Raw genomic sequence first — 22452 nt, 5'->3', positions numbered from 1 at the left:
TTTATCTTAATAACTAATTTCTCTTCATAAATGAAGTCATTGATGGATAGTTTTGTCTACTGTCTGCTGTTGTTTATGCCAGATATTAAAGAAACAAAGAACACATTTTTTTTCAAAATGTATTTTATTCAATCAAAATAATAAAACAAGTAAAAAAAGTCAAACTTTTGTTTCACATTTCTGCATGTTGATTGATCCCATTGTGAACCTGTACCACCTGAACTTTATGTATCCACATATTTGATGTCTCCTGTGCAGATCAGCTATGTATGAGGAATAACAGTAAAATAACATATTTTAAAAAAGGAACAGACAAAAAAAACAAATAACTGTTGAAAAATATCAGTCTGCTGGTAGTTGTCCTGGTGCTGTATTTCTTCATATTCAGTTTAAATGCCTTACAAAAAAAAAAAAAAAATCCCCCAAAACTCAAATGACTTTCTTTTTGATACAGTACTTAGAAAATGTGATGCAAATATCCTGAATGGGAATTAGACAATTATCAATAACTATGAAATGTAAATTGTACCATAAAACAATGACATATCATTTAATAACTGGCATATCAATTAAATCCATCTAGAACATGCTCCATAATCTGAATAATTACCTAACGCTAGTCTGACAAACTTCTGCTCTACAGTGGCTCTACCCAAGTTTATACAGACTAAACGTAAAGAACCATTTACAACGACTTGGATTTTATTTTGGTATTTTTGTCCCTAAGTTTAACCACCTGCAATAACAGTGTAATCACGAATCTAAAAGCTGAGCGCTGATGAAATGGCAGTTTATATATAACCTGTATTCACATCAAAAAGCTCAGGTGATCAGACAAGTTGAGAACAAACCTCCAAGTTAATCAAACATATCTGGAATAGAAAAAAGTAAACATTTGTCAGCACACACTATAATTCACAGATTCGCTTCAAGCTACAACTTTGACTGGTGGTTGTACCACTGGTACCTAGTTTTTAGATGCACTGTATTGCCAAAAGTATTTAGACACCTGGGCACTTGCTCCGATTCGGTATGTAGAATTTAGCTGAGATTTTATTCATAACATTGCCTTACTTTTGCTTAGATCTGATTCTTCATCAGTCAAACAAGAAACCACATTAGAAAAAAAGGTTTACCTGAACAGATTTTCTAGTGACTGTTTCGAAATCTTAACAGCGCAGAAAAAGGTTTGCATGGGACTCAGTTGTGCAGAAGGAAAAAAGAAGAATGGCAGCATTTATAAAGTAAAATGATACACCTGGGTGCAAATAATTCCTCCTAGTTGGAAAATCACTACAGCGCCTTTGTTAGACCTAAGAGATGAAGGTTAAAATCACAAAAACAGACTGGAACACAGCTTTCCCGATACCGATATCTTTTCAAACTTTCTCGTCCTCTCTTCCGTACTGATAACTCTTCCTTCCTTAGTGATGTAACTGTGCTCCCAGATCTTTGAATCGTAGTAAAATCAAGCATAACATTGTTACACACAGGTAATGATCCATTCAGATCAGCTGATCATAGTGATAAACCTACATCAGCTGATGATTAGCTAATATGCTTCTACATGTCCAACTATCTCATGTGAAGCATGCAATTTAATTTATGCCTTAGCAATTTCAGATGTACTGCACCCCTGTGCAAGCTGCTTTGCAACCCACCTATATTCTGGTTCCTGTTTTCATATCATATCTGTCATGTCTGTTTTTGTTGATGGAGGTCACCGAGTGTAAATTAATGCAGGTGTAAATCCATCTTTTGACTATACTTATCCCGACTGAAATGTTGGACAAAACTACCAATTAAGAACCAAGTTGTATTAAACCCCAAATAACCCTTTAAAGTGATGTTCTGAGCCTCAGCAGGGTGTCCCAATAGCTGCTGATGAGTCTTTCACTCTCTCATGGACTGCTGGTTCTGCCGGCAACAGGCTCTTCATCGGCTCCTCTTTGCTGGAAGGAAACAGGGAGACTGGCGAAGGCGATGTGGGTGAGGAGAGGGTGGAGGTTGCAGCAGTTGAGGCAGAGGAAGATGAAGAGGAGTTGCCATCAGGGAGGCACTCTTCACAGCAGCAGCAGCAGCAGTCCATGAAGGCCTGGCCCAGCGAGCGACACAGGCACAGCAGCATCACTGGCGTCGCAGAGCAGCGCACAAACAGCAGGAACTGTCCAATCAGACCCAACGCTGGCAGAACCAGAGCCGGAAGCGCAGCGGTCACTGGGACAGAGATATACGCCAGGGTGATGTTGCAAATACTCTCTGGCAGGTTGCACGTGATGTACAAGACAGTGAGTGCCATCACAGTGGAGCGTAGCCTCTGCTCCCTCACATGCTGCTTTTTCTTTGTCGAAGATGAAGACGAAGAGGAGGAGGAGCACCTGATAGTCACCTTTTCGCTGCTGGGTTTCTGTGGTAGTCGCTGTGCTAACACCTGCTTTGTCACCAAATCGCAGGCCAGAGTGAAGAGCAGTGGCAAACAAAGGTAGCACCCAAAGAACCACCACATTCGAGCTTCGTGATAGGTCAGCACCAGAGAGTAGATGCTCTCTGGGAGCTCCACAGATGGCTCACGGACACACATATCCACCTTGAACCTTTCAGTCCGGCCTCTAAAGGCCGCCATCAGTGAGCCTGCGTGCTGGCTTTGCTGTAGGTCGTTGGGAAGCGTCGGCAGGCTGACAGTTTCCTGGAGGAGCTGCCACAGCAGGAGCTCCGGGGCAGCTAAGACCATGGAGCCCACCCAGATGACGGACAGCTTGGACAGGATGGACTGGCAGGACTCCACCTTTGGAGTCTGATGAGGCCCAGGGCCTGTGGCTGCATGGAAACGATCAATACTGAGCGCACAGAGGCTGAATGTGGCCACGCCCAAAGAGGTCACCTGACAGAGTGAGGAAATTGATCAGAAAAAAATAATATTAATAAGCCATCACTAAGAATCAATGCAGTTGCTGACAGACATTCATTCACAGTTGCATTGCAGTCATATACTAATTCAAACCACAACATCAACATGAGGATCTTGGTTTAAAAAAGCAAATATAATGTAGACGTGTTTCCAGGTGTGATTTTTTATCCTCAAAAAGAGCCATGGTAGCTGATTCCCCCACTGGGCCCAACTTGAAAAATCAATCACTGCCTCCCACCTGACCCTTTCAGAATCTGATGATTATTTTTCTACAAATGCTTCAATATTTTAATGAAGTCATGAAATTTTTTTTACATTCATACTATGAATACTCTGGATTGAAATATTTGAGCTTGCATAACTTAAAATATAGGAGTAAGCCACATGAAACACATTTGAGCTCTGTTAAAAAAAAAAGGTCATCTCACAATGTGGGATAGGTGGTTGGTCAAAAGAAGTTACAGCACATGAAAGGTTATCTACATTACAAGGACTCAGAAATGGAATTGAAGACTTAAAAAGACTGAGAGATCTGAATATAAGCAGAACTAAACACCAACAGAGACCAGATAACGTAAAAAATAACCGAAGATTAAAGACGCCTTCAAAACAATAAATATTAGCTCCAAAACCCCCAAAACAAACTGATTCAGTCCAAAAATACAAAATCTTGGGTCTACGCTCAGAGCCATGACAGAACAAATGTTTCTTAATTATTTTTAGTTATTTATGTTTTGGTCTTTTACACTCATGACTCAAACTTCTGAAGCTGCAGAACAGGTCCCAGTCAGTCACCACACGGTTAATGAGAGAAAAAAAATCTGTCCTGTCCTGATGGAACGGTCCATTACGTTACCCAAATATTGTTTTTATGTTTAATAAATGTTCAATACAATATTAATACCTAATTTATTAATAGTTAACAAAATATTGTTACTATTAACGATTTTAAAGGTTGTTTTGTTTAACCATTTTACTTCAAACTGGCATAAACAGTAAGATGATGCTAATAAGAATTAATATAATTCAACCAGTGCTTTGAAGAAAGCATGTTTGAGGATTTCCTCTGCTCTTTATGCCGGCTACAGACTAAATTACAAATCTTACAAGCATTAAGAAAAAAGTTACAAAGACAACTTTCCATTAACATTCAGAACACAGAAACAGAAATGAAAGGACACACAGAGGGGGAAAAAGGTCATTGTGTTGTAAAAGCTCTTAGCCTTCGTACTGCGGACAGTAATTGGTGCCTCGTGCCCATTAAAGTTGGTGGTTTTGGCCAGAAACACTTACTATCATTACAGAGACTTGTCCTCCCTCTGTCAGTGCTTAACGACCTCAGACTGTTAAGACACAACTCAAGATAATTAGCACAGAGCTTTAATTAGCATGAAAATAGTTTAACTAACGGAGCACAGGGCAGCTGGCAGCCTGACCTGCTTCAGTACTGTTCAGTAAAAGAGCATTTAGAAAAACAAAACAACAGTAATTCATTAACCAGAAATTAATTCACTCATTAGCATAAAAATAGGTAAAGCTGCAAAGAATAGAGGAGGCCGGCAGCCTGACCTTGTTAAAGACTGCTTCACACAAGCTGTTATTACAAATTAGTGAAACTCCACTTCAGTGATCTGAAGCTGTGTAGGCGGACAGAGCTGGTTTAGAGCCAAAAACAAAGACTCCACAGGCTGCAGGACTTTATCTCTGTGCTGAAGCATTCATCGCTCAGTGAGAGTAAATCTAAATTAAGCTCTTGCTTCAGCTTTTAACTGACCTCTAAATGAGGCCTCTTCCAATACCTTTAAATCATTTGGTCTTTAAGGAATTGTAACCGTCTTGCTTTTCATTCATTTCTGATATTTTACATAATGACAAGACTATTTAATCATGAAAACTATTTTTCAGTAGGTCCTTAAAACCCGGTGGTCTTCTATGATACGTTCTTTAAATTTCTGTTGTCCAAGGCAGCGAATCAAAGTAACATCACTGTTGTGTGATGCAGAGAAGATCCACTGAGTTAAATGTCAGCATCTCAAATTGTATTTAGGCTAAACACTAAAAGAGGACATATTCAAGAGCATTCTTTAAATACCATTTTATATCCCAAGTGTCTAATCTGTTTTTGCTTCGTCTGATTAATCACTACATTTTTAAAGCAATATCTTTATTTGTACTTTTATCCTCCATATAAGCCGGAAGCCTTTTTTCCCTGTATGCCAGTTAAACTCAGGTGTACACTGGGCCTCAAAATAGAGATTTAAAAACATGTACAAAAGCTTTTTTTAATTCCAAACTGAGCTGCTGCTGGCCCATCCTGAGCTGGTATTCTGCATTTAAAGAAATGGAGCTCTCTTTCAGTGACGGCCTGATATCTCTATTTCTTTTCTTTCTTTGTTCATTCATTGATTCATCAGGATTAGCAACAGTTTCTCTTTCATTACTGAGACTTAGTTTTGGAGCTGCACCTGCACATAAACACCACCATTCTTGAAAACTACATCTCTGTATTTTACTGTTTCGTTCTTGAGGAAGAAGAGCCTCTTCATGCTGGGGCCCCACACTAGCCTCCCCTGATGGTTCATAACAGACGGGTGAAGAGGCCAAACAGACCATAACGGACGTTTGTTCAAAGTAAAGCCTGCTGAAACTGAGGAGGAACAAAGACACAAACGGGCCATTCATCAGACCTGGAGGTCTCTTTATTAAACTGGAAATCACTTAAAATCAGTCAAACACGAGCTGTAAAAACTTCCATGCTTGTGTGAAAGTTTGCCTCGCTGCCTCGCTATCTGTGCAGAAATGTTCAATTCTGAATGGCTGCAGTGAGGATGATGCTAAAATAAACAACCAATGAAAGATTACCTGCAGAAAATGAACTCCAATCAACTAAATGAGTATAAAAGTGTTTTTATATCACTGAACTTACACTTTAAATGTATTGCATCAAAAAACTGAAATGACTTAAAGACAAATTAAGTGACAATATATTTAAACATTTCAGTAAAACAGCTGAACAAAGTATTACGCAGATTCTTCACCTGGCAACACTTTAAGTGCATCTATAATAAACATGTAAGTATTTATTAAACAATTTATCTCGGCATTGATTAAGGGAATTTGTGGAAACACAGGAAAAAGTTGGTACATGGTAAAACTCGGGTGTGTGAAAGTTACAAGGTGTTCACACGACACTAAAAGGTGCTGCTTGTAGGCTAAATACTAAAACACTTCCTTCACGCGCACCTTCACCTCCTCCTTACCTCCAGGTAGGGCACGAGCCTGCAGGACAGGTCTCCTAGCAACCTTTTCAAGGTGAGCTCGTGGAAGATGACCACAGGCAGGCAGAAGAACAGCACGAGGAAATCCCAGAAGGCCAGGCCCGCCAGGATGCTGTTCCACGCGCTCTTCAGGTAGAAGTTGTGCCATACGATGCACATGAGCGCGAGGTTGCCAACGATGCCCGCGGCGAACAGGACGAGCGCGAGCAGCATGACTGCGTACGCCCAGTAGGAGCCGTCGGTAACTGGGAACAGCGGGTTGTGGAGCCCTGAACCGCGGCCGGACGAGTGGTTCCCCACCGGGGCGGAGGTGAAGCGGGACGTCCGCGGTGTGGTGAAGTAGGCGCTCGGGTCGTCGTACCGGCGCGGGTGCCCTAAACTGTTGGCGGGAACCGGTTCTTTTTTCCTGAAGCCCCCATCTTTGGCTCCTCGGGCCACTCGCTTTACACCGGGCAGTCCTGAACTTTTAAACCCGTTCAGAGAGCTCCTCTCCGGAGAGAGAGACGCCTGGCTGCGCGCAGGTAGTGCGCCAGCATCCTCTGCCTGCTGCGCCTCCAGCGGAGCTGCGTACCGGAGCTCCGCGCAGTGCAGAAAGAGGAGCAAAACACACCAAACCGAGCTCATTTTTTAAATAAATGCAACTGCTCCGTGTTATCCGTGTGTGTCACAGACATGTGCTGCAGAAAAACTTCACTCCTGAAATAAAAAAAAAAGTTGTTTGTGATGCAGCTCAGCTTCTCTCCAGTCCTGACGGAGAAGTTTGGAGTCTGCTGCTCAGTTTCCAGCACTTGTTATTGGCCAACATCAAGACACCATGAAGAAAACACGGAGTTTCCGGTGACACATTTCAAAATAATAAAAAAAGGGGTCATAAAAAAAGTCTTGTGACCACAGATCGCTCTTTAAGAGCTCCATACTGACTGGAACAAACTAAGTTAAGGTCCAAACACCAGACAGTTGGATAAAGATGACACATGCAGTGAATTATATTAAACTCCAAGAAATCCAAGAATGCTAGACAATATTTACCTTTTCTAAAAAACTATTTTATGTTTAGTGTAGAATATGAGACACTACTAGGCAAGGCAAGGCAAGTTTATTTGTATAGCACAATTCAACAACAAGGTGATTCAAAGTGCTTTACAGAGACATTAGAAACAAAAACAAATAAAAAGCATGATTTAAAATTGATTAAAACAAGCAAACAAACAAACTAATTAACAAACAAACAAAACAGTATATAAAATCAAAACAGATAAAATCAGAACAGTAGATAAAATCAGTAGTTAAATGTAAGTTTTGAAATTTAAGCTTAACAGTGTGGATTTGGTGCTTTATTCAAATGCAGCTGAGAATAGGTGAGTCTTCAACCTGGATTTAAATAAACTGAGTGTTTCAGCTGATCTGAGGCTTTCTGGGAGTTTGTTCGAGGTATATGGAGCATAAAAGCTGAATGCAGCTTCTCCGTGTCTGGTTCTGACTCTGGGAACTGATAAAAGACCAGATCCAGATGACCTGAGGGATCTGGAAGGTTCATACTGGGTCAGGAGGTCACTGATGTATTTTGGTCCTAAACCATTCAGAGCTTTATAGACCAGCATCATAACTTTAAAGTCTATCCTCTGACGGACAGGCAGCCAGTGTAAAGACCTCAGAGCTGGACTGATGTGGTCCACTTTTTTGGTCTTAGTGAGGACTCGAGCAGCAGAGTTCTGAATGAGCTGTAGTTGTCTGACTGATTTTTTAGGTAGACCTGTAAAGATGCTGTTACAGTAATCAAGCCTACTAAAGATGAATGCATGGACTAGTTTTTCCAGGTCCTGTTGAGACATCAGATCTTTGAAATATTCTTGAGGTGATAGTAAGCTGACTTTGTTATTGTCTTAATGTGTTTTTCTAAGTTTAGGTCTGCATCCATCACTACACCCAAATTTCTCGCCTGGTTTGTGGTTTTTAGATGTATAGATTGAAGTTCTCTGGTGACCTGTAATCGTTTTTCTTTGGCGCCAAAGACTATTACCTCAGTTTTGTTTTTGTTTAGCTGTATTACTACTACTGTAATACCATACTAGTGCTCTGCAAGAACAATGTTTACCTTGTCAATATTCTTAAGTTAGTATTTTAGAAATCTGATATTTGCTGATGAACAAAATACACAAAGCACAGGTGAGGCTGTTATTAGTTCTTCAGGTAGTCAGACATGCAGTAGGTGTAGGCTGCTGGGGGATTTCCCATGATGCATTGAGTATTGCTCCTTCAGTCACCGTCCATGCACAATGTGTTTATACACCTTTCTGCATTTAGTTAGTTATTATTCACAGCATGTCTTTTATCCTGTCTTCCTTCTCTCACCCCATGCAATTGCAGCAGATGGCCGCCCATCCCTGAGCCTGGTTCTGCTGGAGGTTTCTTCCTGTTAAAGGGGAGTTTTTCCTTCACACTGCCGCCAACGCGCTGGCTCATAGGGCGTCATATGATTTTTGCGGTTTTCTTTGCTGTATTATTGTAGGGTCTACCTTACAATACAAAGTGCCTTGAGGCAACTGTTGTTGTGATTTGGCACTGTATGAATACAATTTAATTGAAATTAATAAAAATAAAATATTGGAACATTTTAATTCGGACCTGAAAGTCAAAGTTAACCAAATAAGTTATTATAACGTAATTGGTTATAATAACTCTCAGCATTGTTAAAGCTGCTCTCATTAGGACTGTTAATTTTATTTTATTTTTCCAAGTTCACAAAATGGTTTCAGTTACTTTGAATTATTTTTCAAAAGTCTAGTTTTTTTTTTCTTATTTAGCTTTTAGTTAACTACAGCAACATTGGTCTATATACAACAGATATGCTTTTTCCAATTATATTTTATGTTTGTGCTCACAGTGAGAATAAAGCTCATCTTATCCTAAATTGACTCTTCGTTAGACTGGACTGGTTTGAGTTACGTGTATCTAATAAACTTTTTCCCATAAACTGAAAGCATTCAAATTATTTTACAAAACACAAAGGGAGACTGAAACCTCTCCTCATAGTGACCTTCATGAGGTAACAGGTCCAAAGTGGCGACAGGAGCTTCAATATTCTCATTCAAAGTGGCTCATCTCAGAAGTGCGGAAGACCAAACCCGGAAGAGAAAACGACCGCCAGTGCTACCCCTCAGCCTCCTAGTAGACATCAATTTCAAAATCCTACATCCTGAAGTTAGCACATTCAAAAGATTTTCAGAGGACTTAACCTCTGACCTTGAGGCCAAGGTCACTGGAATTTGAACTTGTGTGAGTTTAGTAGATACACCTACGATATCAATTTGAAAATCCTAGGTGTCTTCCTTCTTGAGTTATGGAATTTACAATATTTTCAGGTAGCTTGACCTCTGACCTTTAGCTTGAGGTCAACAAGATTCAAACTCAGGGGAGAGTTTTAGTAGCTGCACTATGGTATTGTAAACATACACGGCAGACCCAGTGGCATTTTGATGCCTTTTATTAAAGCTTTGACGGTTGCTGTCCACAGTACTCACAGAGCTGCAGCTCTCCCGCTGCCCGCTCAACACTATCACAACAACACAACCACAGGACCCAGTACAATATTTAATTCGGCGGGGCGTGATTGCGGATGCCGTGCAGGTGCGTCCGCCTCCTCTGCACGGCACCGCAGGCCACGCCCCGCCACAGGTATCAATTTGAAGCTCCTACATCGCCTCATTTATGAGTTATCGCACTGACAAACTTGAGTGTTCATGCTGCCCGCCCAGCAGGGTGACAACAATATCCTATCAGCCATTTACAGGCGGAGGGGTAAAAATGGTGAGATTTAAAAAAAAAATGATAATGATAAGATAATATGCCTGAAACCAGAAACAATGGAAAAGAAAATGTTTAGTTAAGTTATACCTTTCATTTTCATTTATTCTTATTTTAATTTGAAGAAGCATATTTATTTATTTGTCCACTTTTATAGCAGGTTTGGTCCTCCATAAGTGGGAGCTGCTGCTTATATGAACTCATGTTTTCACAGCAGGTAACACCTGCTGTTTACAAAAAACAAAAAACAAACTTACTACAAAATATCTCATCAAAAATATTAATATCCACTAAAATAAACATTTAATCTGAAACTCTGGACGATATTAAACATTCAGATGAGTTCACTGTCTTTGGCAGCCATCTGCTCTCCATCCTGCTGACTGCTACAATCAGTCTGAGCCAAAAAATTGGCACCAAGAAAGGAGAAATGATCGGTCAGGCATGAATTCTGTCAGGCACGAATTCAGGGCAGTGAGTGCTGAAACACAAAGACTTCATTGCCCACAATCCTCAGCTCTTCAGGGAGGACGTCAGCTTCCTCCGAGCATCCTTGTGCTTCTTGCGGTACTCCTGTGAACACAGACGGGAAAGCCGAAACATGTTTACTGAATAACTTGAGCCACTTTACGTCTTCACTCCTACATAATTATCAGACTTGGCAAAGACATTTTTATGCACCTACAGATTTGACTTGCATGAAGACAAAGAGTTGTGGTTGGTAATGGAACTGTCTGACAGTGCTCATAAATGCTCCCACGAACAACTTCAAAGAAAATGTTGAACTCATAAACAGTATTTTTTTAAAAGCTCTAATATTTTTATCTAAGTTACTCGTCATAGAGAAAAATTTCTCCACAATCTGTCTCTTCAAAACTTTAAAACACATCTTTCTGCTCCAATTCTGTCTTCTTGATTACTTTCATCCATCACGGGCTAGAACTTTGTGAGATCATGCGGTTAGGACGACAGCTGGGTTCGCTGCTCTTATGGGTTTCTGGGCTGATGCCTTGCCACTGCAGACGTTTCTCACTGCCGCTGTAGCTGGGTTTCAAGATCATTAAGTAGACCACCTGTCAGTGCCTGGTAACCTGTCCAGCATTCATTCTCTCAAGCTATGACAGCTGGGACAGGCTCCAGCACCCCTGCATGCCTGAGCTGGATAAGCACTAAAGAAAATGGATGAATGGACAAACGGGAAGCTTAAGTTTTATTTAGAGAGATCAGGTCTGCTGACACAGAGGCCTAAGCAAGTAATACTGCCAGGTATGAAGTCAAGGAATAAAGGCTTGTTTGCACAAGATGTTCCCGGTGAACAGGCTGTAAGGCCTCTAAGCTCCGTGGCATCACATGTCTGTACAGGGTAGAAGGGTGACCTTAGCACCACAACCTGTGTCTTGTTTACTTTTATTGTCTGAGCCAAAACACAAAGAAGTTGCAATGTGTACCATATGATTTATACTTAGATGACAGTTAGTAAACCAAATAACATCCAGAAGGTGGGTAAGAGGTGTATAAGTCACAACTCTCTCTAACACTGCCTCACTGATTGGCACCTTAAGGTACTCAATTACCAGTATTAGCAGCAGTGGTTTTAAGGGGAGTGTAGATATGTGCCTTTTTTGGTCTAGATGAGAGATTTTACTGGATTTTTTCAGAAAAACTAAAAAAAACCTAGTGTTACAAAAACAGTCCGGCAGTGTAATAAAGTTATGATATGCAATGTATACCACACTCACTGTGAAAGCAAATTGTGGAGCTATGTTTCTCATTAAAAAAAAAATTTAAAAAAATTCTTAAAACCGAAGATTTAGCATCTAACAAGGTTTAACTTCTTGACCGGTTTTAGCAGTGTTCATACAAACTCTGTACCTGTCTGAGTGCACTCCTCCTCTCCTCCCACTGCTCCCTCTGCTCCTCCAACTCAGACACACGCCAGAACGACTTGGGACCATCTAAAGGAGAAAACAGTGTTCAGATCACACATCAGAACCTTTATCAATTAAAAAAAAAAAAAAAAAGCAACAACAAAAATTTGGAAATCTCCACTGACATGACTGCAGATCTAACCAGCTGCTGGATACCAGTTTAATAAGTTCTGTCACCTCTGAGTTTGCAAAAAAAATGTACCCACACACATGTTGACTCTCACAGACAGCTAATAAGATAATTTTCTTTTATTTCCTTTGGAATCACCATCCTACCTGTCAGTCTGTCATCATCAGGGTAAAAGAAGAAGAACTCAGTGTGTGACGGCATCACCACTCTGTAAAAACGCAACAAAAACACACAAAAGCTCAGATCATACTGTATTTTCTTTGTATCGATTCAACACACCTTCAATCTCCTGTCTCCTTTCATAACAATCTCACAGTCATATCCACTTCATGCTTTGATTGGTCAGGTGTGTGAAAGCAGCTGTGTTAATGAACCAAAAATAACTGGCAACAATGCTCTCATCTTTCTCATAAATAGTTCCTAATCAAACACAGATTGTTTTTCGTACTCTGTAGTTTTAGCTGTGGTGTTGCCTTGCTCCTCATCTTCCTCCTGCTCATCCTCTTCCTCCTCTGAGCTGCTGTCATGGAAACGTGGGTCTTGATGCCATGACACCTTTGGAGCTTGAATGGCCTCTACCTTGTAGTCGGCTGTTTAGAGAAAAATGAAAAGATTAAAAACAAACAAACAAACCCAAAAACAACAGCATTCATGTATTTGGAAGATTAAGATCAGTTCAGGCTCTACCTACCTGTCTCTTTACTTCCTGTCTCTGTGTCATCTCCAAAGAAGGAAAATTTAAATCCACACAAATCCTCTTTTTCCACACTGGGAACAGAGAGCAGCGGGGCTGACTCTTCCTCCTTCTCTTTACGCTCTTCTTCTTCCTCCTTCTGGTCCCAGTTCATCTTCTCTTCTTGTTGATCCGTCTCATCCTTGCTCTGACCAAACACGGTCTTCAGGTCACCTGACACGTCGTAATAAATCTCTTTAGAAACCTCAGGAAGCTTTTGAGCTACCTCACGTTTCTTCTTCCTGGCAGCTTTGCTGTGAAGACAACAGATCACAGGTTGAATTTTCTGGTTTCCTGCACATGTGAATGCTAAAAACTTTATTTTATTATTGTAACTTTGCAAAAACCATATTAAACCATTTATTGACATAAATATTGAGTACCGCAAAAAAACAACATTACAAACATTGTTAGAATTCAGGTTTAACAGTAAAACCAGTACAATGATGACACACAGAACCATAGTTATGATTGTGTTGCAGTAGGGTGATGTTTCTGCTCAGCTGCAGGTGGAGAGGATGGGCAGAGTGATTCAGGCAGAGGAGGGAAGGCTGAGTGACACTTGAGCATGCCCGAGTTCTTTTTAAGAAGCACACAGCCATTGTGTTGTTTACAGTGTGTGAGCCCAGAAAAATAAAACCCTGATATTCCCTAAATGTAGTCTGTCTGGGTCTGTGCTGAGCTGACTTACAAGTAGTAAAGTCACTCACTGTTATATATTATTTTTACTTAGGTAGTTTCTTGTCAAAGTCTGGCACCTACAATAATAATGATTATCTGACGTATTAAATCCATCTGCTTTGGCAGGGGCGCTGGAGCATATCTCAGCTGTCTTAGGGCGAGAGGCGGAGTACACCCTGGACAGGTCGCCAGTGTGTCGCAGGGCTTGTATTAAATCCACTGCGGAAAATAATATCCAAACAAATGTACTACTTGTTTGACTGAACAGTGTTTGTCAGAAACATCTTCCCGCAAAAAGAAATTTCCATCTCTTACTACTTTTTCTGATCTAGTTTTGAAGTGTTTAGTGGAAACAAATACCATAGAAAGAGTGTAGAACAGCGGTCCCCAACCTTTTTTGTGCCACAGACCGGTTTACATCCGACAATAGGTGTAGTGGATAAACACAACAAAATAAAACCAGTACCGGTACCCAGAAAAAAGAAGATTTATTCATAACACATGGGAAAAGACGGAGTTAATGATAAAAACTATTTAAAAAAGTAAAGATAAAAGCTGATAGAAACCCTGAAAATCATAAATTTCACACCCGAGCATCAACTCTCGCAGCCCGGTACTGGTCCGTGGCCTGGGGGTTGGGGACCGCTGGTGCAGAAGTTTCTACTGGATTTGTCTAAAACAACAAACTACAAAATCCTAGAACTATCCATTAAGCTTAACACAGTGTTAATATAGTTTATTTAGAGAACATGTTTCTGAGCTTGTACCTCTCCTTCTTGACTTCCTCTTTCTTGGTCTCAAATGCAGCATGTTCTTCCTTGCTGGGGTCGTAATGAAGCGCTGACACATCTCTGCAAACACACAGTCACACAGCTTTAAGTTTCTTTATTTTCTCCACAGTGAATATGACTTGTTCCAGTTCAGAAGCTGTGTGAAGCTCACTTGAACTTCTTGGCTTTGCCAGCAGTCTTGCTGCTGCAGTGTTGTTGGCCAAGAACACTCTGCAGAATAGACAGGGTCTTCTTCTTCTCTTCCTCCAAATCCTCATCATCTTCCACCAGGGTTTTCTTTGTCTCTGAATCACAAACACGTAACAAATAATTCTTAGAATCGAAGATAAAGAAGTGTGCATGATGTACAACATAAAGAGGTTGTGTTACAGCACAACTAAACTGGTAAAACCTTTCTGCTTTCAAACAGAAAATTAGCTTGACTGTTTTGTTAATAAAAAATATTTTATCTATAACATCTGTGTAATTTCAGGCCAGCTGGTGATGCTTTAATAGACTGATGATATTTTCCATATTTCAAAAGGATTTATGTAGCTTCAGAAAATAAAAGCACACCAAGGTCCATAATATCTTATAGGAAGAAATTAATGGTAGTTGTGTTATGCTGTAAATAACCTGGTCCGGAGCACATAAAAAAAAACACGGGGTTTCTCCATCTTGATCTACTTTCCTGCATTTACCAGCTACTGTACCTGCATCCACAGTCTCACCTGCGTCCTCCTCTTTAACCTCTTCATCCTCCTCCAGAAAGCGAGAGTCCATCCGGAAACGCTCATCTGTCCCGAAGCGAGACTGCAGCGCCATCAGCTGAGCAAAAAACAACAAACCAATATTTAGTGCGAAGTTTCGAGTTTGCACAAGTCCACGGTTGAGCTAAAACATTATGACCACCTCTGTGCAACAGTGTGGAACTTCTTTTCTCACCTTCTGTCCTGCTTGACCCTCAAACTGAGGCTTGATGTCAAACCTGCTGCCATCCTCCTCATCTTCATCGTCACTGCCGCCAAACAGCTGAGGGCCCGATGACTTCAGACGCATCTGAAACACACAAATGCAAAGTTAAAAAACAGCCCGTTTAGAGCCACATTATCACGATCAGTTAAGATGTCTACTGATAATAACCATCTTTGGTGAAATAAAGGTGGATGAATGCAGCTTTAAATTCTTATATTCCAGTTCAGAGACCTTAGCTCAGCACTCACTCACCTCTGCTTTTACTTTGACACTTTTATTTGCTGTGGCTTCATCACCAGTGGCCTCATCCTCTGATTGGCCGTCCTGGAAGAGTGTCTTCCTTGATGCTAAGACCTCTGAGTCCATCCTCTGCTGATCTCCATCGTCATTACCATCATCTTCTTCATCGTCAGAGCCAAATACGATGTGTTTCCCTGCTCCTGCCACGGGAGCATCCTAATGAAGAAACAGCGTTTTATCATTATCAGTAATTATTATTAATAAATAATACGAATTGTGTCATAAGAAAATCTGAAGCCTTCAGCACACAAAGAGGACTAAAGTTTTATTGAAACTTTTCTGCCTGCTTTTAAAGGTAGTGAGGAATATGTAGATATACTTGACATGTTTTTAGGTTCTTAATATCAGAAAAAAATATATATTTAAAAACAAACAAACAATCAAACCATGAAATTTTACATTAATAATGAAAAATTATAATTCTGTGTTCTGTCCTACAGATTAGTTTGTTTGTTTGTTTGTTTGTTTTCCAAAGAAACATCAATCAAAAACCCTTCCAAACCTCAAGTACTGCTTTGATTTTATTAACTAGGTTAAAATAATTCCAAACTAATCAGTTTATTACAATAACAATCTTATAAACACGCTGCGCTCTCACCAGGTTGGCTAGTGCTCCCTGGATGAGTTTTTTATGTTCTTCGGCCTCTTTCTGTCGTTGCTGTACAGCAGCCAGCCTCCTCATGTTGGCCTGTCTCTGCCGCTCCTCTTCCTCCTCAACTCCTAATGCCATCCGGGGGAGTGCCAGCTCTTCCTCCTCCTCTTCCTCACTGGTGGAGGTTTCCCTGTTCAAAGCTGCTTTCACACCCCCTTTAGCAGAAATGACCTGCGGCTCATTCTTATCCTTTCCAGATGAGCTGCAGGATGAAGGTGAAGCCTTGCCTGCAGATTTAACATTTACAACAATCTGACTGGAGTTCACCCTCCCCTGCTTCACTTCCTCCTCCTCTTCTTCACTGCTAGACGAAGACTCAGTCTCAGCCTTTTCTGTGTTTACACAAACTTTAGTTGTAACCTTTTTTAAAACATCAGGAGGAACCATGTCTTTTATAATCTTTCCTTTTTCCTCCTCCTCCTCATCACTCTCATCTTCATCATCACCATCATCACTCTCATCTTCTTCATCTTCATCATCACCATCATCACTCTCATCTTCTTCATCATCATCATCATCACTCTCATCTTCTTCTTCTTCTTCATCGTCATCCTCTTCTTGCTCACTGCTGTCTGAAATCTTAGTTTCTGCATGATTCTGGTCTCTTACGCTTGTGATGGTTTTGCTGTCTGTTTCTTTGTGAACCAGTTGTGTAGAATCAGCGTTCATCTTCTGTTTTTTAACCTCTCTTCCTCTTCCATCGTCCTCCTCCTCGTCTTCCGATACCTCATTCAATGCTTTTGTGCCCTGGAAGGCAGGCAGTGGTGCTGACGTGACAGCTTGTCTTTTCCTCTTTTTCTTCTTCTGTTCATCCTCGCTGCTGTCGTCCTCCATTATCATGGCGAGGATCTCTTCAGGCGTGGAGCCTTTCTTTGGAGCAGGTTGCTCTGCAGGAAAAGACGGGAAAAGCGTTTCTTGTTCTAGTCCAGCTCCGAGGAAGCTGGGAGCTACAGTCTTTGAGTTCTGCTGGGCCGCCTCAGCTAGCCTCTGCAGGTCAGCCAGGGAGATCTCCAGATGGGTGATATTAGAAAACATGGCTTCATAATCAGAGTCTGAACATGAATCTACCGAGTCTACTTCATCACCCTCATCTTCCTCATCCCTATCTGATTCTGATGAGGACGGCCTTACGACAGGGAGGTCACGAGTTTTCTTATTTAGCTTCTGTTCACTAGAATCCCTCTTTTGCTGCACGCAGGACGGTTTTCTAGAAGTAAGGTGTTCTTCATCATCTGTTGATCCGTCCTCTTCCTCTTGCTCTCCAGCTTTTCTCTTCTTCTTTGTTTTTCTCTTCTTGTCTGTGTTGTTTCCTGAGAGGTGCTCTGCTGTTGGGGGAGTATGTTTCTCCTGACATTTAGCAGGAGGAGGTTTCCTCGATGCAAAGAGTTCATCTGTGTCAGCAGAGTCGTAGTCATCCTTGTCTTGATCACCTGGAATCACAAAGAGGAAAACCTGCTATTCCAAAGATCAATTTTTTTTCTGGGATGGAGAAAATGACAATGATTCACTTATATTTAATTCTATTATTTTTACTGTAGTGACTTTTGACATAATTTGGTACTGATCAGCGTCACTCAATGAAAGAACATCCCTGATATCATGGTTTGAATAAAGCTAATACCGCACTCTTCCCTAGAAATCTGCATCCACACACGCACTACATAGAATTAGCAGTCAATGTGGCACAAAAATCCACAAATAAAAATCAGGTTACTTGATGTAATCTGTTTAAGAATTTGGCATCTTTTCTGCTCGTCAAAGTACAAATAAAATCATACAAAATGAAACCTGTGGCTTTCATGGTTACTTCAGTACAACAGAATCCTGTGTGAGAAGTCTTTGTTATTGCATTTTTGCACACGTGAACCTACATGTGCATTTGAAAGTAAAATGAATAAGCAGCCATAAAGTTAAACTCATCACTTAGGTAGAATTGTAAACATAAACAATGACAAATTTGAATTTTTAAAATGCGCAAACTGCCTGTTTCAAACACATCTGTTACCTATGCATGCAGATTTTGCTAAGAAGTCATATCCAACCACTTCCAGATTATCCTCCTCCACCTCCTGCTGCTGTGGTGTAACATGGGAGGTCTGCTGAGCTGCCACCAGCCTGCGGATTTCCTCTTCTGAGTCGGCATCGCTGTCAGTAAAGCGTGTCCACTTCTTCTGTGCCAGTCTGTGGTTGTTTTGTTTTTCAAATCCGTTGGTGAGCTGATGACCCTCAGTGCGATTGACAGAGTTGACAGGGTGTTCAAATCTAAGGTAAATCAACAAAAGGAAGGGACACTAAATATTCAGAAACTGGTATTCCAAAAACCCAGAAACCATGAATCAGAACGGATTATTGAAAGCTTGCAAAGCTCTAGGAACATCAGGAAATCTGATAGGAACCTTTGAGAATTAAACAAAAATGGAAATATGGAATGTCAGGAACAAGTGTGGACTTCTAACAAGTTCAGAAACCAGGTGGCTTGAAGAACACAATAAATCCATTAGAGGTTTTAGTCATTAAAAAAAAAAGTTATCTTAACTCCAGAAATAAATATGTCAGAATCACTTGTACCAGTAGATATCCCTCATAATTCCAAAGCTAACACCTGGGCATCCCAGAAATTACAGAAAATGTCCAGGAGGCAAAGTGGATCGAGGAAGGAAAATCTAAAATCCCAGAGGCCCTCGGAGACAGAAACCAACTGAGACCTTGTGGATTAACCAAATCAAACCTGGTTTACTTGAATAGTCTGAAAAGGTCACATGGATACCTGGTTCTGCCAGAAACATTGTCTGTCCGACTCTTCTTGGGTCTCCATGGCTCACATGGGGGGAACTCTCCCCGCCTCTTCTTACTGATTTCGTCATCCCCACCCTGGACCTCCCAGGTGAGCTGGGTCACAGGTGTGGCCTCATCAGGGATGGTGTTTCGGTCCAGTTTGCGAATATTGTGGCTGTATTTCGATGGGTCGTACTTCAGGTTTCGAGATTTGCTGCCTTTCTGACTTCTGAGCTGCAAGATGGGGAGGACCCGTCCAAATTTACTGACCACCCAGTCCTGAAACCAGAGGACAGTCAACACCAACCTTAAACCCTTAAAACTAAAATGTAATAATTTATGTTAAGGGGATTCAATTTTTAAAAGAATTGGTTTCCACATTGTGACTACATGACCCCACAAGAGAGCAAGTGCATTCGTTATAATCATGTCTTGAGGGAAAGAGTATGACTAGACCTTGTGTCCTGGGATTTCGGTCCCCGGAACCGCAGCCTTCATGGTGAAGTTGTCCACACCAGCTTTACTCAGTGAGTCCAGAAGCTTCTGTCTCTTGTCCTCAGCTGCAGGCTGTTGGAGATGCTGCTCTACTGACTCCTGCCGCTCCTGAGCCAGCCTATGACACAGTCAATACAGAGCTTTTAGCTCTCAAGCTAATAGATAGGAATAATTTTCTACAGGTACAGAGATCAAATTTTTAAGATTGGTGAACATACGGTAAAATCCAGAATTTTCAAACCAGACAATCAACAGTTGTGAGCCTTGATATTAAAGTCTGAGTTAAAAAAAAAATCACCCCCCTAATAATTCAATAATAATTTCCACTTTTCTGTCAGTGTTAGATTTACATGGCGCGATCGACGTGGTTGTACCTGTGCAGGAAACTCTCTTTTGCTATTTCAATCTGCAGAGTTCCCCCTTTCCATTTAGACTTGTTTAGCACTGTCAGGCCTGCAGAGGAAACACACCAATCTCATAATGCAACAGTTTTTTTTTAATGTTAGTTTAGAAAGCAGACTGTAGAAAATTTACTCAATGGTGCAAACAACACAAACATAATTCTCACTGAAAGTGTTAACTACATGTTTAGATGAAGGGTTCCTTCAGTTTGGCGGATGAGGCGTCCCACTAACAGTGTGAATGAATATTAGTTACATAAGTTAGTTAACCCTGTGAGGTCTAAGTCATCACTGGTGACAACTCCAACCCTATGCTCACAGAATATGTTTGTTTTCTCCAAGGTTTTGGTAAATATAAAACAAACAAAAAAATAATTCTCACTGACACACATAAGAAATTATTTACTTTTTCCCCTCAAAATAGTCATCTGTGCTTCTCTCAATTCTTATTTAGACTTAAATATACTGTAACTACGCTTCTTATTCCTGGTTTTTGTATATATTGCTTTTGTTGTGTTGTATTTGTGTTATGCACCTTGGAGCATAACATCCATCCATCCATCCATTTGCTTCCGCTTATCCTTTTCAGGGTTGCGGACGGCGCTGGAGCCTATCCCAGCTGTCTTAGGGCGAGAGGCAGGGTATACCCTGGACAGGTCGCCAGTGTGTCGCAGGGCTAACACATATACACAGACAACCATTTGTACTCACATTCACTCCCGCATTCACGCCTGTGGACAATTTAGAGTCTCCAATTAACCTAACCCCACTTACTTAGTGGGGATGACAACCCTTAAATCCTAAAACACATGTTTAGAGTTAGAAGTTTGGGGTTGTCACTGATAATGACTTAGACCTCGGGGTTAAATCTGAGGATTTTCAGTGGCAGCTATGGTCACTTACATTTCTTCAGGTCGGCATCTGAAATATTGATGTTGACATAGCCAAAGGTTTTAAAGGGAACACCTGCAGGAGGAACAATAAGATTATCAAAATGTAAGAATTCATAATGAACAAAACATAATGATCATAAATCTATTTTCGATTATGCTTTTTCTGATTAATTTTTATTGTCCCTGACCAAAAAAATAAAAAAGTAAACTAAACTTTCACAGTTGTATTGAAAATCTTTTTAATGTTCAGAGCAGCCCTGACATCTTGTATTTAAGCATCACTTGTAAATAAAGTTGTATAATTTGTGGAGTGTGAGAACAACAGCTAAAGATTTTTTCAATGCAAATTAGATGTAAATAAGTTCAAACTTTAAGTATGTTTTCTTGTTTTAAATAGAAATGCACAGTAAAATAAGAAAATGCTTTAGAGTTTAGTTTTCTTTGGATTTTAACTTTTAACAAATAAAGTTATACATAAATGAATGCTGCTGGTTCGTTAATATCAGATGCCTTCCAATACAACAATTGCACAAGTACCTGATAGTGACAGTGCTGAATGTGAAAGGTGATTTCAATAAAATTAGATAAACAGAATTTAAACATCGTTACTGTCACCATTCTGGCTGTCAAAGTGTGTCAGTGTATACTGGATTCCTCACCCTCTGGGTCTTTCCTGGTCCGGAGCTCCACATCCTCAACGGCTCCAAACTTTCCAAATCGATCCTTCAGATCCTTCTCAGTGACCGTGTGGCTTAACCCACCGACGTACAGTCGCCGCATTGCTGTGACTGTAAGTATAAGGTGGCTACACTTTAAAAAGCTTTGTAAATTGATGTTCAGCTGATCTACCAGGCATAGTAAGTACACTATCACTACCTCGCATATTTTACACATTTATAAATACTGCATACATAACCATTTGTAAAACATGCAGGAAAGTCATACAAAAAATAGATTCATATTCAAACAAAAAGCGAAAAGCAAAATGCTTCTCATAAATCTACAGATACTCTCACTGCTCGCATGAAAGATCAGGCCAGATGAGATCTGCTCGTCTGTACGGTTCTGAATTGTGTTTTACTGTTTCTAATATTGTGTCCACTCCATTGCACTGCACATTGTGCGTCTCAGTATAATACAGCACAATCCAACGAAATTACAAACCAAAGACTTCATAATAACTTTAAAGCCGAAACACCTTTTAAAGCAGCGTCCAAAATAAATAAACTTAAGAGGACTGGACTGAGAGCAGAGCCTCAGGTTTTAGCTGTAAGCAACTGAGTGGATCCAGTAAATCCATTTCAGCCTGGAGGAACTCCAGAAATAGAGCATAACATAAATCACAGAGCATCTACTACATATATGATCTCTAAGTGAGTCGATTTATAACTACTCTTATTTGTTATCGCGAGCATTTTTACATAAAAAGTCCGAAAAGCTACAAATGTTTACCTCACATGTATCCAGCTGGTGTTACCACAATTTCTGTCCGGAGCTGAGGTCCTGCAGATAAATCCGTCCGTAACATTTTTCTCGGGAACCACCCAAATGTTCCGTAGACTCAACGGTGGTTTAAAAATGAATAAATAAACGAACTCGCTGCTAAGGGATGCCGGTACATTTTTTAATTATAAAAGTGTTTACTTAAGAAAGCTAATTAACATATAATTGTTATATTCCATTTTATTGATAAAGGAGAAAAAATAATACACACTAGGTACAGCTGCGG

General features: G+C 40.5%; 2 protein-coding genes across 2 annotated transcripts; both read right to left on the bottom strand.

Annotated features, from left to right (window-relative positions):
• Positions 1 to 139: 139 nt before the first annotated feature.
• On the bottom strand, positions 140 to 6980 carry gpr37l1a (G protein-coupled receptor 37 like 1a). The gene is made up of 2 exons (XM_080891544.1): positions 6169 to 6980; positions 140 to 2881 (listed from the first exon to the last, which is right to left on the bottom strand). Exons 1-2 carry the CDS (start codon positions 6808 to 6810, stop codon positions 1859 to 1861), a joined length of 1665 nt encoding a protein of 554 aa, XP_080747670.1. The 5' UTR covers positions 6811 to 6980; the 3' UTR covers positions 140 to 1858.
• Positions 6981 to 10128: 3148 nt separating this feature from the next.
• nol8 (nucleolar protein 8) lies at positions 10129 to 22331 on the bottom strand. The gene is made up of 18 exons (XM_080891084.1): positions 22176 to 22331; positions 21383 to 21511; positions 20734 to 20796; positions 19804 to 19882; positions 19391 to 19547; positions 18927 to 19213; positions 18165 to 18421; positions 16106 to 17589; positions 15460 to 15663; positions 15178 to 15291; positions 14964 to 15060; positions 14405 to 14537; positions 14230 to 14313; positions 12740 to 13035; positions 12497 to 12638; positions 12195 to 12256; positions 11863 to 11945; positions 10129 to 10563 (listed from the first exon to the last, which is right to left on the bottom strand). The coding sequence occupies exons 2-18, from the start codon at positions 21501 to 21503 to the stop codon at positions 10504 to 10506; spliced, it is 3723 nt and encodes a 1240-aa protein (XP_080747210.1). The 5' UTR covers positions 21504 to 21511; positions 22176 to 22331; the 3' UTR covers positions 10129 to 10503.
• Positions 22332 to 22452: the final 121 nt, after the last annotated feature.

The sequence above is a fragment of the Rhamphochromis sp. 'chilingali' genome (genome assembly GCF_963969265.1).
Source record: "Rhamphochromis sp. 'chilingali' genome assembly, chromosome: 9".
NCBI classification, from domain to species: Eukaryota; Metazoa; Chordata; class Actinopteri; order Cichliformes; family Cichlidae; genus Rhamphochromis; species Rhamphochromis sp. 'chilingali'.
This window is presented reverse-complemented; position numbering and strand designations above follow the sequence as displayed.